This window comes from Canis lupus, chromosome 1, assembly GCF_048164855.1.
Source record: "Canis lupus baileyi chromosome 1, mCanLup2.hap1, whole genome shotgun sequence".
Lineage (NCBI taxonomy): Eukaryota > Metazoa > Chordata > Mammalia > Carnivora > Canidae > Canis > Canis lupus.
The window spans coordinates 43,219,069-43,236,617 of NC_132838.1; the positions used below are offsets into that span (position 1 = coordinate 43,219,069).

General features: G+C 38.8%; 1 protein-coding gene across 2 annotated transcripts in view; it reads left to right on the top strand.

Moving 5' to 3' along the window:
* The window catches only part of ESR1 (estrogen receptor 1), a 290,055-nt gene that overhangs the window by 245,866 nt on the left and 26,640 nt on the right, over positions 1-17,549 (top strand). For both annotated transcript variants that reach the window (XM_072828041.1, XM_072828035.1), the window contains exon 7: positions 4,259-4,392. In XM_072828041.1, coding sequence (XP_072684142.1) covers positions 4,259-4,392 — 134 coding nt within the window. The remainder of the gene's footprint in view (positions 1-4,258; positions 4,393-17,549) is intronic.

Sequence of the window (17,549 nt, forward strand, 5' to 3'; positions counted from 1 at the left end):
TCGGCGTGACCACCGTCTCATCCCCTTGTTGGGCAATGTAGCTTTTAAAGATGCCTCCACTTCCATAGAGCTTCCGTGAGCCTGGGTGCCACTGTCGAAGCAGAGGGCTCTGTGGCAGTTGTTTTCTGGATACTTTAGAGAAAAAGACCAACCTCTCCCTGAACATCTACGTCTCTATTTACCCACCTATCTCATAGTAATTGTTATATATAGCTGCTACGGTGTACCGCGTATCATTCTAAACACTTTACATAAAACCTCATTTACCTTTATCTGAGAAGACTATGGCAATCGCTTCAGTATTGATGTGGGTCAGATGTGGAGAGGCTGACATCAGTTGTAAGGCTTTCTTTCTATACCTTTTCTGGAGGAATGTAGCTCATAGCCTTGCACCTGCCTTTTCTCTGTGTCTGTCTTGCCTCTGTTTTGGATCTCTTTATGAACAAAACTCGTGTCTTTCTTCTCTGTACCCTAATGTCTAGCCCAAAGTTTGGTATATAATGGGCAAGTATGAATTAAAATAGGGCAAGAAGGGAAAAAAAAGAAAAACTTGTTGGAATTCTTTCCTGGGAAGTAGGTAATATGGTTTGACTTTCCAGTTTTGGGTCCTAATCCCCTCATTTGGACAATGACAAAAATAATATTACCTTAGAGGGCAATTGTAAGAAAGGGATTCATTGAAAGCACCTAGCATATTTCAAATCAGAGTGGAAAAGATGGTTTACTCCACAAGTGGTGTTAAAATGACCTAGCTGCTTGGGACAAATACTAATGCTGAGTTCTATCCCACATGTCATTCACACAGAATAAATCCTGAACAGTGGGTGCACAGCTTTGGGAATATACTAAAATCTGTTGACTTGTCCACTCAAAATGAGTGAATAATATGATATGTGACTATGTTTCAATACAGTTGTTATAAAAAATAAATCTCAGAAGATGAAAGATTTAAGCATAAAAACATGGAGCTATACTAGAGGGAAACATAAGATGATTTTATGTATGTTACTGGAAGGGAAATGACCTTTTCAAGTAAGATACACTATTCTAAACAACACAGTTGGCCAATCGATAATGTAATAATTAAATATTTGGTAGAAGAAAACACCAGAAAAAAAAGAAAAACATGACAAACCAGTAGAAAAGCATTGAATGGGGATCCCTGGGTGGCGCAGCGGTTTAGCGCCTGCCTTTGGCCCAGGGCGCGATCCTGGAGACCCAGGATCAAATCCCACGTCGGGCTCCCGGTGCATGGAGCCTGTTTCTGTCTCTGCCTCTCTCTCTGTGTGTGTGTGACTATCATAAATAAATAAAAATTAAAAAAAAAAAAGAAAAGCATTGAATGTATATAGATCAAAGGGCTAACTACTACAATATATAAAAAGCAGTTAAGAATCAATGTGAAAATGCTAATAACCCAACGGCAAAGGATAAGAACAGATCTCTTAGAGAAAGAGCTTATACCAATATATTCTTCTACCATATGCCTATTAGTACAAGCTCTTTGGAAGCAGTATTTGAAGTATTTATCAATATTAAAAATGCGTAAGTCCTCTGATCTAGCAATTCTACCTCTAGAAATTTTTTTATAGCTATCTATACATCTATCTAAAGACCTAAACATAAGAATAGTTATTTCATGAAATATTTGTAACAGCAAATACTTGAAGTCAAACAAAGTGTCAGCTGAAAAAGAAGTGGTTAAAAAAATTATAGCAATTTGTTCAGTGCAAAACTTATGCTGTTGGAAAGTTATGCAGCTGTTAAAAACAGCTGATGAAGAACTCCAAAATACATTAATTAAAAATAAAACAAAATCCTGGACAATGTGCTTACGGTTCATGTTTTAAATTATTATATTTTTCAAAATATATGTTTGCACATACATAGGATATTTTAAATCCTTCTTGCCCCCCTCGAAGACAACATGCCCCCAATTCAGCTTGTGAACAGAAAGATCAATGAATTTCTTTCACATGTATTATCCCATTTAACTTCTGCAACAACCCTATGGAAAAGATACCAATATTTCTTTTTTGAATATTACATATTATGAACCTTCGGGTTTGCTTATTTAGTAGTTGCAACTACTAATGTTAAATTCTTGATGCCAGGGCGCTGTTGCACAGGGAAAAAGGCTAAATTTTTTATAATGTAGGACATCCTTTATCACCTACCCTTTTCTTCCTTTCCCAGATTAATCTCTTATCTCTTTCGTACATCTAGCACACTGCTCCATATTCCTTCACTCTGCTCTTCCTTCCCGTGTTTAAGACCCTCTTCCAGTGATGCTTTCACACTCCTGCTCCATGAAAACCTGCATTTCTTCAACTGTCAACTCAAATGCCACCTACTAGGCAAATCCTTACCTGTCATCTTTGGCAGCGTAAATGGCTCCAGCCCAGCCACCGTCCTTTGCTAGAGTTCCTCCTGTATTTCAAAAGCACTTTATAAAGTCTGTTGGACCTGATTATATTATTTCAAGGTTTTGAGCATATTTAGAGTAGAGGCTCTGTTTTTATTCCCATAACTACCACAGTGCCTAGAATATAGTAGCAGAATTACACACACTTAGAATAATCATTTATCTGAATTGTAATCATTTTTATTAGGTTGAAGAACTCTATATTTTTTTTAAAGTTCTTATTTTAATTCCACTTAGCATACAGTGTTATATTAGTTTCAGGTGTACAAGATAGTGACTCAACAATTCCATACACCACCCGGTGCTCATCACATCAAGTGCCCTCCTTAATTCCCATCACCAGTTTCCCCCAATCCACCACCCACCTCTCTGCTGGAAGCCATATTTGTTCTCAGTAGTCAAGTGTCTGTTTCTTGGTTTGTCTCTCTTTTTTCCCCTTTGCTCATTTGTTTTTTTCTTAATGTATTAATGGAATCATATGGCATTTGTCTTTCTCTGGCTGAGAAAGACATTTAGCATTACATTCTTTAGCTCTATCCATGTTGTTGCAGATGACTAAATTCCATTCTTTTTATGGCTGAATAATACTCCATTGTATAACTGTACCACATCTTCTTTATCCATTCATCGATCAATGGAGGACACTTAGAACCCTTCCATATCTTGGCTATTATAAAAAAATGCTGCTCTAAATATAGGGGTGCATGTATCCCTTTGAATATGTGTTTTTTACTTCTTTGGGTAAATACCCAGTAGTGCAATTACTGGTACATAGGGTAGTTCTATTTTTAACTTTTTGAAGAACCTCCATATTATTTCCACAGTGGCTGCACCAGCTTATACCCCCACCAAGAGTTCACAAGTGTTCCTTTTACTCCATATCCTTGCCAACACCTATTGTTGTGTTGTTGATTTTAGCCATTCCAACAGGGATGAAGTAATATCTCATTATGGTTTTGATTTGCATTTCCCTGATGATCTGTGATGTTGAGCATCTTTTCATGTGTCTGTTGGCTAGCTATATGACTTCTTTGGAGAAACATCTGCTCATGTCTTCTACGCATTTTTTAATTGGGTTATTTGTTTTTTGGTTGTTGAGTTTGATAAGTTCTTTATATATTTTGAATACTAACCTTTTATTGGATATGTCATTTGCAAATATCTTCCCCCATTCAGTAGGTTGTCTTTTAGTTTTGTTGATCATTTCCTTCATTGTGCAGAAGCTTTTTATTTTGATGTAGTTCCAATAGTTTATTTTTGCTTTTGTTTCCCTTGCCTCAGAGGACCTATCTAGAAAAAAGTTGCTAAGGCTGATGTCAAAAAAATTACTGCCAGTGTTCACTTTGAAGAACTAGGTATTTAACATGGCAGATTTAGGGATTGGACAATATGTCTCTTCTAAGAATTTGAAATGAAATGCTTTATTGATGGAAAAACTTTTTTTTGTTTCATTTTGCCTTCCAGAATCCAAATGAATGTTCATGTTCCATGAAAAAAATGGGCTGCAGTTTTTTTGTTACAGATTAGGAGCCAGTAGATTTTTATGAATGTGAACATTATCAGGGTCTGGAGCCTTTCTGTTCTTTATGTTTTTTTTAAAGATTCATTTATTTGAGAGAGAGAGAGCAGGGAGAGGGGCAGAGGGAAAGAGAGAATTTCAGACAGCCTGCTGAGTGCTGAGCCTGACTTGGAGCTCCCTCCCAGGACTCTGAGATCATGACCTGAGCCAAAATCTGGAGTCGGACACTCAACCAACAAAGCCACCCAGGCACCCCAACTTTTCTGTGCTTTAATACCGTTTTTTTTTTCTTTTTATCTTCTATGTTTTCATAGGAACCAGGGAAAATGTGTAGAGGGCATCGTGGAGATCTTTGACATGTTGCTGGCTACGTCATCTCGATTTCGTATGATGAATCTCCAGGGCGAGGAGTTTGTGTGCCTCAAATCCATCATTTTGCTTAATTCTGGTGAGTTGATAACATGGAGGAATTTAATAATGGGTTACTGGAAGAAAGATTTATTTGTATTTCAGCCAGATACATACAAGCTATTACAAGGGCACAATCATAAATTGAAAGAAACAACTGATGCACATTTAAAATTTAGCCTATTGTCATTGTAGATGGCTTATCGAGGTAGAACCTACAGTGGTCAGATATGATAAATGAAGAACAAAAATTGGACACTGAGTCAAATGGCTTTTTTGTTGAAATATTTGCATCCCTTTATAGATATTTGGGATGCTTTATTTGATTTATTTATTTTGAGCTGCATAGTTTTACTAAAGTGGTAGAGGTGTATAGGCATATATCTTTTGATAGTTGTAGATATCAGAAAGTAAGTAGACCAAGTGACCAATAATATCAAGCTCCAGATCATAAAGAAAAAGGCTTGAGACTGACCATGTCTCTGGTCAAAATGGATTAGGTGACAAATATAATTGGCTCAGAGATAGAAACACCTGATCCTAAAATTGAGACACATAGAGTGCAGGCCCAGCTGAAAAAGAAGTTTTCATTAGGTCTCTGATGACTAATTCAACTGTGCCCTCCTATTGATTCATTGGAGAAAGCTTAGCTGAGCATGGCATCTGGTTAGGGGTTTGTTTTATTTTGTTTGCAGTAAGGTCGGCTATTGTGTAGAGTTTCTCTAGGTCACCCAGATGGAAACCATGGCTCAGCCTGAATTAGCACTGCCGTGTTCCTCCTGGCCCTCGGTATTTGGATCTGAGCACTAGATCTCCAGTCTGTGGGACCTGAAGTTCAACAACAGGGTGCCAGCCACACAATAGATGCCTGTAGCCTGGACCTTTACCCCCGTCCATGGCCCTACTTCATGCCTCGGACCTCATTCTCACATAGAAACCCTAGCTATTTTAAAGCCCTGGGCCTGATTTAGAATCAGATACAGTCTCGAATTTCCCAATAGCTGAACTAGAGTTTGTATCAATCCCATGCAGGGAGAATCGGCACTTTCTTCTCTTTTCAGATGTTTTGTCTCTTCCTGATGAACACCAACCCCTGCGCACCTCCCCTACCTGTTTTCCACTTCCCTTCCACACCAGTACTAATAACCTACATCGCTTCATGGTTAGAAAGCAATCATTCTCACTTATCAAGTGATAAATGGAAATCTGTACTATTCCACTAGGCAAGGACTGAATTACAGAATGAAGTTACCTGAAAAATGATGTGACCCACACCAAGGAAGTGATTACCACTGCATTCAAGTTTTCTGGTTCTACTCACATGCATTGTGCTTTTCATTTCAGTCATTTGTCCGGTACGTTGAAGGGTTCAGATCCCACAATGGCTCTTTATTGGACGAGAGTTCTGGGAGCAGTGCCACTCGGCTGCGCGGCGCCAGGTCCTGAACCTGTTCCTTCTTCAGTGGAGGGCTGGCACATGCTGACAGCTTTCATATGGGCAATCTGTTAACTTCAGGGAAGGCAGGCCTATCAGGTGCTGGGACTTTCTTCCCACTTTTACTGGGAAATAATACTCCAGACAGGAAGCGAAAATTACCCAGAGTTATATAATCAAGCACAAGTAGATGCTCTGATCTTGGTAACCAGAAATAGCCCCTCCACATCTGTGTAGCCTCTTTCTCCTTTATTATTCTGTTTCTATGACAGGGTAGGATTTTTAAAATATTATATAAAAAAGGGCAACGCTTTTTGCCATCAACATACTGGATTTGTAGACCCAAGTTTTTTAAATCCTGGAGGAAAAAATTTCAGCCCTCATAAGAAAGTCTTTTGTTAAAAGAATGGCCCCAAGAGCACCTGGGTGGCTCAGTAGTTGAGGTAGAGGTTGAGCCTTTGGCTCAGGTCTGATCCTGGGATCCTGGGATTGAGTCTCGCATCGGTCTCCCCCCTCCGGCAGGGAGCCTGCTTCTCCCTCTGCCTGTGTCTCTGCCTCTCTCTCTGTGTGTCTCTCATGAATAAATAAAATCTTAAAAAAAAAAAAAAAAAAAAAAAAAAAAAAGAAAAGAAAAGACTGGCTCCAGAATCTCAACACATATTTCCCACTGCGGAATTTGGACCTCCACCTGACTCCTCCTCACACGGGTTAAATTTTCCTACTCTGTGTTCTTCTTCATCTTTCTCAGGATCCTCTGTGAGATTCCTTGCACTTAAGGGTTGGAACACTGTTTTGGAAACACAAGGCACTGTATTCTGACAGAGTTTACGGTTGTCCCTCTTATGAGAGAGATATCAGTGTGGCAACATGGCTTTTCTGTCAAGGACGGCACTGCTGGCTCACAAACAGTAACAAAACAGAATCTGTCTCCTAACCTGTAAAAAGTGAAAGCACTCTTCAATCCAGAAGTGAGCTATGTTTGGAAAGGCAGGTCTGCTGCTGAGCACAGCTCGTAGTGTCTCATATTGTTCCTGAAAAACAGAATCAGAGAGGACCAGACTGAAGCACAATGGTATGGTGTTGGGAGATTTTCAGAGTAAAAAAGCAGTCAGTCCTGGGGTGACCACAGTCCTAACAATCTTTGCCCACAACTGGAAGTATGGATTTTTCTAAGAACCCAACCAATTCATGACTCCCATCCAAGGCAATTTTTCACCTGTTGTGAGATAAAGAACAAAGTGATGATCATTCCAGGAATCTCTGGCAGAGGCCAAGCTGGAAAGGATTCAGGGAGCCTGAGCTGGAAGATGCTTTTCTGATTCCTGGGAGACATGACCTCAGTGTATGGAGTAACTTTGGGTTGTGCTCTGTGCCCCTGTCACCAAAGTCTGAGGGGGTGTGTTTATGTTGCCTTAACTTCGAGGCAGAGGCACAAGGGTAGTTAGTTGAAAGGTTGTTTTGTGGGCTATAGGAATGACTTTCTGCAAGTCTCATGAGGGTCTCCCAAATGCCAAGATTTCCATGGGAAGCCCCCATCACAGCTGTTTGGGAATGGGGAGATAATCATTATGATTTATGCCTCATGAAGAATAATTCATTACATTGCTTACAAAAGCCTGGAATCATTCATAGTACAAACACTATTTTTCCACTCTCCACTAAAGGACAGAGGCATTCCTGGTTAATCCAGAGATGCTTTAGCAAAATCAATGCCATCTTCAAGGTATCCTGAGAACTAGCTGGACAGAACTCAAGCAAAGGAAGTGAGCAGAACAGATGAGCTCAGGGCAGAAGGCCAAGAGGAACCATGACAGGAGGCAAGGCCAGTGCTGCAGAAGGGGACCAGGGCACCAGGAAGGAGTTATCTGTGCCTGTTTACCATATTCCCTCAGTGTGCTTTCAGTCCTTCTTGATAATTCCAGTATTTCTAATTCTTCCAGGTCCCACTCTGACCTCATCTCATTAAAGAAATCTTGCTACCACTCAAGTCCACAATGAGCTTTCCTTCACTAAACTATTTTAGTTCTGAGAGCCAGTACTGGACAATCTAGCATTTGGTTAATTGGTTTACTGATTTAATTCGTTGTTCAATAATTCAGAAACTGTGCAAAAATAAATGACCCAGTTTTTTGGTTTCCAGTTTTTTTATTTAACCTGGATGGATTCTTCATGCACGTATATCCTGATTTCCCTAGAAACTATTTAAACTTCTTTTTGACATTCCCCACATCTTTAGCCTGTGAACTGTCAACAGGTACCACACCATTCAGTCCCTTAATATATATTTATTTGCTATACATGCCCAGGAGGTTGTGGAAAGTTCCCATTTGTCATATGGTCTTTCTACCATCATGAAATATATCATCCCTTTTTAGATCTGGCTAACATTAGACTATTAAATTAGAAAAATAATGCCCATCTCCTTGGGTTACTGTGAGCTAAAAGGGAAATTGTATATAAAATGTCAAATCCAGTTTATGAAACACATAGGCCTTCAATCAATGACAGCTATCACCATCACTTGGGAAGCTCTGGTTCAAAGGGAGCCAGTCCAGGGGCGCTTGGGTGGCTCAGTTGTTTAAGCATCCGAGTCTTGGTTTTGGCTCAGGTCCTGATCTTAGGGTGATGAGATTGAGCCAGGCATTGGGCACCTTGCTGGGTGTGGAACCTGCTTAAGATTTTTCTCTCTCCCTCTGCCCCTGCCCCTCTACCCCCTGGCTCACATGTGCACATACTCACTCTCTTTCTCTTACTCACACCAATTTATTTATTTTAGAGACCTTACAACCCTGAGACCATGACCTGAGCTGAAATCAAGAGTTGGATGCTCAACAGACTGAACCACCTAGGCACCCCATATACCTTTAAAAAAAAAAAAAAAAAATATATATATATATATATATATATATATATATATATATATAATAAGTATTTTAGTTTTAAAGGTTTCCTGCTAGGCTCATAAAATACACAGGGACTAAAGGATGATAATAACAATAGAGACTGTGACTCTTCCCCTGAGACTTGGTTAATTGTGCTGTTTAATTTTATTGAGAGAAATTTTACAGCAAGATTGATCCTGTGGATAATTATCGAACCTTAATATTGGCCGACCCTGATGAAAACGCTGTGGTGAGCAGCAGACAAATCCCAGTGTGCTCACCCATCCGTTCACTGTGCTCATTTTCATCCCCTCCCTTCCAGCATGAGAGTTTCACAAGCCTTGAGTCCGCTCCCATTTGGATCACTACCCTTTTAGTGAGTGTTTTTAAGACTCAGAAAAATTCACACATCAAAGCTTAACATGGATAAATCTGCAATCTCTAATAAATGTTTGGTTTGGCCTTCAAAATTCAACTCAATAATTATTTCTGCCCCTTTTCTGAACCCATTACTGACCATAGTTCTTTACATTCCACAGTAATTCCAAAGAGTGTCACATCTCTCACTTCCTGGTGACTTTATCCCCCTGGCTCCCCGAAGAGCCCATCAGGCCCCAGGTCCCAGACCCCTGTCTGTGCCCCGTGTCCCCTATTCAGCAGTAGAGCCACTTTTGTCTCCTGACTCACAAACAACTCCAGCCCCCCCCCCCCCCCACCAAGTCTTCCCTCAGACAGCTGGATCCCTGCGTCCCTCCTGCAGTGTCTTTCTCTGTAGAAATGTGTTCTTTTGATTACTTGTTCATCACAATGGCCTTCAGGTAGCATTTCTCTTTCAACTGGTGGAGTAATTAAGAAGAGTGAAGGTAAAAAACTATAGGGTGAAAAGGAAAACAAAATACCAGAAAGAATTATGGCCACATTTCTCAAGTGCATACCCAGATGTTCATTTAGGGAAAAAAGGGATATGGAATGTCAAATGGGTGCATGTATATTACTCAGAAATGTAAAATTATTTTTATAAAGAATTTAAGCTGAGAAATAAGACAACCATTCAGAGTCCCTATATTTAGATGAAAGAACATTTTAAAAACATATTGACTGTTAACATTGAGGAGCATTAATTCTCAATAGTTGAAAGTCTCTGACAGGCACATTGTCAGGTATGCCCGTTGTTGGCATGGTGGAGAAGAGTTGATTATATTATCTCTTGAGTTCTTTGTGATGCCAGGCTTTCTCTCAGGAAGCCTTCTTTTATGATTTTGAGATAAATGACACTTCATAGTTGTTAAGTGGCTCATTGTCTCCTTCTCTCTGGCTGACTGGATTCTATAGGCAGTGGCTTCAACTCTTTAGAGCCTTTTCCTGCTACAGACTTTTGATGTGACTTGAAACAAGCCTAGTGTCTTCAATAATTTCCTGAGAATTTGGTGTGGCATGGATTTTGTCATTAGAGCAGCCTGTCATTCAAGAGAAGCAACTCTGTCACTTAATTTAGAGAATGACGGGTGCCCTTTGATATGCTGCTTCCCTATGAAAGGAATTACTGTGTTCTTCTTAGCAGATAGATAATAAATAAATTCCTGCCAGGAAGTTCTGAGGCAGGGTTTCACCCCTGCCATTTGTGGTTAAAAAAATTGCATTCTTATGACCAAAATATCCTTGTGAATGGAAGAGTCTCAGACCGCAGACCAAGTATATCAGGTCCTATATCTTGCACACACCTTTTGGAGCTTCTGTGGAACTGGAGAAACCAACCAAGTGCCTATAACCTGGGAAAGACTTGGGGAGTCCTAATGTGACCTCCTGGGATAGTAGGAATAATGCAGCAGCTCTTGGAAGACTAGAAATCCTTGCATTCTGATATTAGGAATGGTTTCCAATCATACTCAGAGCCTTGGGGAGGGACAGCTGCTTACCATTTTGTGCCCATTAAGGGGACCAGGAAAGGGGGAAGCTATCTCCCAGGTCCTTCATCCAACCACCCTTTGGATCAGGATCCAGACATGATGAAATCAGTATTCTTAAGTCTGACCCATTTAAAAGAAAAAAGTATCACAGACTCCCCTAACACTGACTTAAATGTTCTTGTTCTTTGAATCATAATGCTGCTTAAATATGTATAACTATATTTATTATTTAAATAGACAACTAGTATAAACTTTGTTTATAGCTCTTATATAAGGACAAAACCAAAACAATTTCACAAGTTAAATACAAACTAAAAGGTAAACTGATAATGTTTTTGTAGAAATTGAGTTGCTATTTCTAACATGCCTGGGGTAGACCCCTGGTCTGCTGTTCTACTAAGTACTCTAGTGATGACTCAGTTTCCCCACCACTTGCCTATGTCCAGAATGATCACAAAACCTTTGCTCATGCAGCATGCTGTGACATCATATGGCTTTGGTAAGAACATATCAGTTACATATTTTGTTGGCTTCTGTATTTATTTATGAGATACTTATAATACAACTATTGGATTTGAGGTAATCATAAATACTGGTGGAAAACGTGTTACTTATGAAACAAAGATGGTCTAGATTGGTGAGTATCAGTGCTCCACACATTTCAATCATCTGGGGGTCTTTCAAAAAAATCTGTGTGGGGACCCACCTCCAGAGATTCTGATGGAATTGGTTCAGATGTAATTCATCTTCAGAGCCTGAATATTAGTATTGATTAAAGCCCCCCACCAAGACTCCAATCTCACCAGGATTGAGAACCATTTATGTAAGTGATGCAGAACATTCTGATATTTATGTCTAATGGTATTTCTTAGAATATCATTAAAATAAAAACACAAAACTATAAAACTCTAAGACAATATAAATATCTCTATGGATCAATTTTTACTTCTCAGGAATATGTGAAACCTTGTTTGAAAACTACCAGTGTAGAAGATGATGTTTTAGCTACATTAAAATAGTTCTCTAGTGTACTTTGAAACTAGCCATTCTGCAGACCCTGAGGGAGCAGCTGTTCATGCTCAGAACTATGCCAGCATTGGAAGCAAATAAATGATTGAGAGCTGGAGTCACAGATAATTAACTTGTTATTTGCATATCATGAGATAAGGACTGTCATATAGTAAGCACATGACAGTAAGGTCCCTACATGAGGACTGATACGTCAGCTGAGCCTTGAGGTCGACCAGGACTTAGCTGGAGTGAGAAGAAAGGCCACCATTCATTCCTCTAACAGTGAGGATCTCCTCAAGCCACTGGGATTCTCTTCATAGGTTTCCTCAACTAGCAAAGAAAAAGAAGAATTCTAAACAGTTCTGCCAACCTTATGGGTTGTTATGATGGAGTAAGATAGCAAGATGATATAAGCTAATATCATCATTACAATTATAGTCCTTTTTTTTCCAAAGGGAAAATATTAAGCAATCGAATACCTACTAAGATTTTGGTGTCAAGATCACCCTGTTCTAATCAAAGGACTAGAAGTACACTTAAGGTCTATATTTGGAAGGGCCTTACGTGCCCTCCCTTTACTCTCATGCCCGGCATATTGACCTATAGTTTAAAAGTGTTCTGATACTTGAACTGAAGAAAACCACGAGAAAACAATAAAAACCCACTAATTTCTTGAGCTCACTAGTAAAATAAAATATTGTTTTTTAATGGGTTTATCTTTCCCCACAAGCTATTCATTGAATAATTATTTTTTTTTTGTTTTTTTTTTTCATTGAATAATTAAAAGCCATAATAGAACATGTATACTTCGTGAAAGATTTAAATGGAATGTCAAACTGTCCCGTCAGGATTAGTCTAAACTGAATTTACTTGGAAAACTTACTTCTGGGTGTTGCTTTTCACTCAGGGCCTCATGGCTTTCTGACTGCTTCTGTCATGGTTAAAGAAAGATGGAAAAAACAGACTTCCTGCTGCAAGTTCTGTCCTCCCCACCTCCTCCCATAGGGGTCCTGAGCACAGCCTCTCTCAATACCACACTGAACTGAGTGACATTCATGGCTTTATAAGTTATCATTTGGTAGCTTCACTACCATTTATTGAGTAATTACTACTTTTCAGGCCAGTACTAAGTGATGGAAATGCAAAATTGCCTTTAGTTGCTTTATCTGTAGTAGTTTTTACCCAGTGGTTTATATGAGATGAGGTATAGGAACTACTCCCCGGTGTCTAAGAGTGGTGACATCAAGGTTACCCAACGGGTGGTGATAGAAATAGTGGTGATTACTAAGGCAGTTCCTACCTCAAGGTCCTCATAGTCTAATAACAGAGACAGATATATTAAAAAAATTATCTTTTCAAAAATAAAGTTGCAATTATAAAGAAGTATGTTCACCTGAGACCATTTAGGAATATAAAATATATCCCTAGAGAAGTTAACAACCCAAAGTTAGCCAACCATTTGGACTTTTTGATGTACATCATTGCAGTCTAGTGTAAGGGTTAATGGACGAGTGTTGCTAACACCCTTTGTGCTTCTGTTTCCTGGTCCATGAAATGCAGATCATAATAGTGCCTACCTGCTAATCCGAATTAGTTCTTCAAACAAAGTCTACTTAGGCTAACACTCCCACTTGTTTGAGATACTATTTTCTTCCTTTTCCCTACTGTGAATGTGTATAACCATATTTACATTTACGTATTTTAAGTGTTGTACACATATACTTTCCATAAAAAGAATATTTTAAATGGCTGTATAATCATTGAGGCTATATGCTCATTAATTCGACAAACCTGATATTGTTAAGCATTTAAGTGCTTTCTTGCTTTCTTTCTTTCTTTCTTTCTTTTCTTTTTTTTTTTTTGCATTATAAACTATGCGTGTTTTGCATTCTTTTCATTATCTCTTGCCCACATTTGCTTATGACTTTGGATGTTTGTAGTGGTTTGCTGGTGAAGGGATATAAAAAGGCTCTTGATCCGTGTTACCTACTGTTCCAGAAAGCTTTATCAAATTTCACTTTTGCATAAATGTAACCTTATCATGCAATTTGAGAGACAGAGGTGAGTGCAGACCGCTGGCCAGTTGGGAGAGAGAGACCGCTTCCTCCTGCCCAGCTACTGCCTTCTGCTGTGACGGACCCATAGTCAGCAACTTCTACATAGGTCAAATTATAAGTATCATGTCATGAACCTTCCAAGCTCACCTCATTTGAAGCAAATTATCATGTAGAGAATTTTGTTTTATTTTATTGTCTGTATGGGTGCTTGTTGGGCTAAGCTTCAGGTTTGTGACTTACACAGACTCTGGGCTAAGGAACTGGCCTTATTCCAAGCTCTTGGGGTGCACATGGGGCTGCCATTTCATGTCTGACCTTCTGCTCTTGGCTCCTTCACCACTGATTGCTTAAAGTGATATTTATAAGAGAAAGACACCAGGTTGAATGGCTGGAAGTGGACTTCTCTTCATTGGTTTCCTCAACTAGCAAAGAGAAAGAATTCTAAACTGTCCTGCCAACCTTATGGGTTTGTTAGGACGAGATAGCTTAAAAACATAAGCTAAAAAAAAAAAAAATATATATATATATATATATATATATATATATATATATATATATATATAAGCTAATATCATCATCAATATTACAGTCTTTTTTTTTTTCTTTCCAAAGGGAAAATGTTAAGTAATCAAATAACCTACCAAGATTGAAAACTCATCCAGGGAAAGACAACCTGGTTCCTCCCATGGTTTCATTTGCTCTGGATTCTGAGGCTCTGTGACAATGACATGACCTTTCTTGGTCCCTAATGAACTTGGAAGAAGCAGCTTACCATGTGAGCCCCCTATTGCTCCAACCATGCCATTCTTTGGTGATGGCTCAAAGAGTGCCCTGTCCAATGCCGCTGACACTCCAAGGATCAAGTGCAGGCCTGCTCCACACTCACAACTGGAAGCAGACAGATGCTGGCCAAGCTGGTCCATCAAGAGCTCAGAACAATAGTCAACCCTGAGGATCAGGACTCTTAGGAAGGGACTGACAGGAGCATTTTATTCATTCTTTAAAATGGGTATCAACAGAGATGAATTAAACCCAGAATGTAAAATTCATTTTCATCTTGACAGGTGAAGTATCTCCTCTTTTTCTCGGCATAGCAAAAGTCACTCTTTTTTTTTTCGACTTTTTAAAATTTAAATTCAATTAATGAACATATAGTTTATTATTAGTTTATTATTATTATAGTTTATTATTAGTTTTCAGTTATAGTTTATTTATTAGTTTTCAGAGGTAGAGGTCAGTGATTCATCAGTTACATATAACACCCAGTGCTCATTACATCACATGCCCTCCTTAATGCCCATCACCCAGAAGTGACATCTTCTCCCACAAATGTCACTCTTTGAGTTAGAAAATATAATCTTCACATCCAGTGAAAGCCAAACACTCAGTTCCTCCTAATAAAACCGTAGCACCACACTTTCTTTGCTTTCCAACTTACAAGTACTCTGGGGACAAAAGGGGTTGCCAGTCTTTGAAGTTAATCTTCTTTTGTACTTAGACATGTTCAGGTTATCGATGACATGTCAAAAGCATTTCCAGCTAAGAAAATTATTCTCAGAAGCTTTAGTGACACATATTAGTTTTATTTCTTGTCAAAATGACAAGCCTGAAGATTTCAGGCTTAGAGCTGATAGAAATATTATGAAAAGAGTAATAAGTAATATCCCTACAGCAAGCTCCTTAGTCCTTGGAATTTCCATTCACCAGCTGTGTTTCTCTCTCATCAGTCCAGGCATTGACAAAGCTCATGAAATAATAGGAATAAATGTGACTTAGATTTTGTGTTTTTAATAGCATTTTCCTCCACCGAATTATAAAAATCATACATGCCCAAGGCAGAGAACTTGGAAAATACAGAAAAACCACCAAGAAAAATAATCTCCTAAGGAATCCTAATTTTGCCACACAAAAAGTATTTATTGTTAACATTCTGGTGAAAGTTCTTAATTAAAAAGATCTTAGAAGATGTCTGTGCACATGGTGTGCCTTCGTTTCTCCACACCATCCTGCATGATTTGCAAAAGCTGAATTGTTCCTGGGTCATTCCAGGAAAATTCTTAGTGTTTTCAAATATCTCTGGAGGTGAGTCCATTGGCAATCATTTCTAGTTTCTCACAGTGCTTGAAGTTAGGAAATTCTTTGTGTAGGTTTTGCATGGTGATCCAGGTGTGAAGGATATTTGAGTTCTGATGCCAGCTCTGCCACTTATTTACTCACAGGGTGACCCCAGGCAAGTCTGGCCTAGCTGCTCTGCCAAAAACCCCTCTTAGAGCTCAATACATCATTTCTTTTTTAATGCTCAGTAATATTTTATTGTCTGGATGTGCCATAGTTGATTTATCTGATCACCTACTGTAAGACATTTTGGTTGCTTCCAAGTTTGGGCAATTATAAATAACAGTGCTATAAATATCCACATGCAGGTTTCTGTGTGGACATAAATTTTCAGCTCATTTGGGTAAATACCAAGGAGCATAATTACTGGATCTTATGGTAAGGGGATATTTAGTTTTGCAAGAATCTGCCAAACTGTCTTCCAAAGTGACTACATAATTTTTCATTCCTACAAGAGTTCCCATTGCTCTGTATCCTTGCCTGCATTTGGTGTTGTCAGTGTTCTGGATTTGGGGCATTCTAATAGATGTGTAGTGGTATTTCATTGTTGTTCTAATTTGTAGTTCCTTAATGGCACATGATGTGGAATATCTTTTCATACGCTCATTTGGCATCTGTATATTTCTTCTTTGGTGAGGTGTCTCTTCAGGTCTTTTGCCCCCCCCCCCTTTTTTTTAGTATAGTTGACACACAATGTTATGTTAGTTTCAGGTGTACAACTTAGTGATTGACAAATTTATGTATTATGCTGTGTTCACCACAAGGATAGCTACCATCTGGTCCATTACATCATTGCCTTCGCAATATCACTGTATTCCTTATGTTCTGCTTTTTTATTCCCATGCCACTCTTTCTCCATAACAGGAGGCCTGTATCTCTCTCTGTCCTTCACCCATTTTGCCTAACCACCTATCTCCCTCCCTTCTAGCAACCACCAGTTTGTTCTCTGTGTTTATAGGTCTGATTCTGCCTTTTGTTTATTCGCTTTTTAGGATTCCATTTATGAATGGAATAATATGATAAATACCATAGCCAATCTTGTTTCACTTAGCATAATACTCTCTAGGTCCATCATTTTGTCTCAAATGGCATGGTCTTATCCTTTTTATGCCTGTGTAATATTCCATTGTGTATGTATACCACATTTTCTTATTTGTTTGCCCACTGGTGTACACTTAGGTTGCTTCCATGTCTTGGCTGTTGTAAATAATGCCTCAGTAAACATGGGGGTGCATATATCTTTTTGAGTTTGTGTTTTCCCTGAGTAAGTACCTGATAGTGGAATTACTGGATTATATGGTATACCTATTTTTAATTTTTTGAGGAACCCTCCCTAGTGTTTTCCACAGTGGCTGTACCAATTTATATTCCTGCCAACAGTGCACAAGGGTTCCCTTTTCTCCACATTTTCATCAACATTTGTTTCTTGTCTTCTTGATTTTAGCCATTCTAATAGGTGTGAGGTGATAAATATCTCATTATGGTTTTGATTTGCATTTCCCTGATGATTAGTGATTTTGAGCATCTTTTCATGTGTCTGTAGGCCATCTGTATATCTTCTTTGGAAAAAGGTCTGTTCAGATCTTCTGCCCATTTTTAAATTGGATTGTTTGTTTTATTGGCGTTGAGTTGTATAAGCTCTTAATATATTTTGGATATTAACCCCTTACTGGATATGTCATTTGCAAATATCTTCTCTTGGTTTCTTGATTGTTTCATTTGCCGTGAGAAAGCTTTTTAGTTTGATGTAGTCCAAATGGTTTATTTTTGCTTTTGTTTCCCTTGCCTTA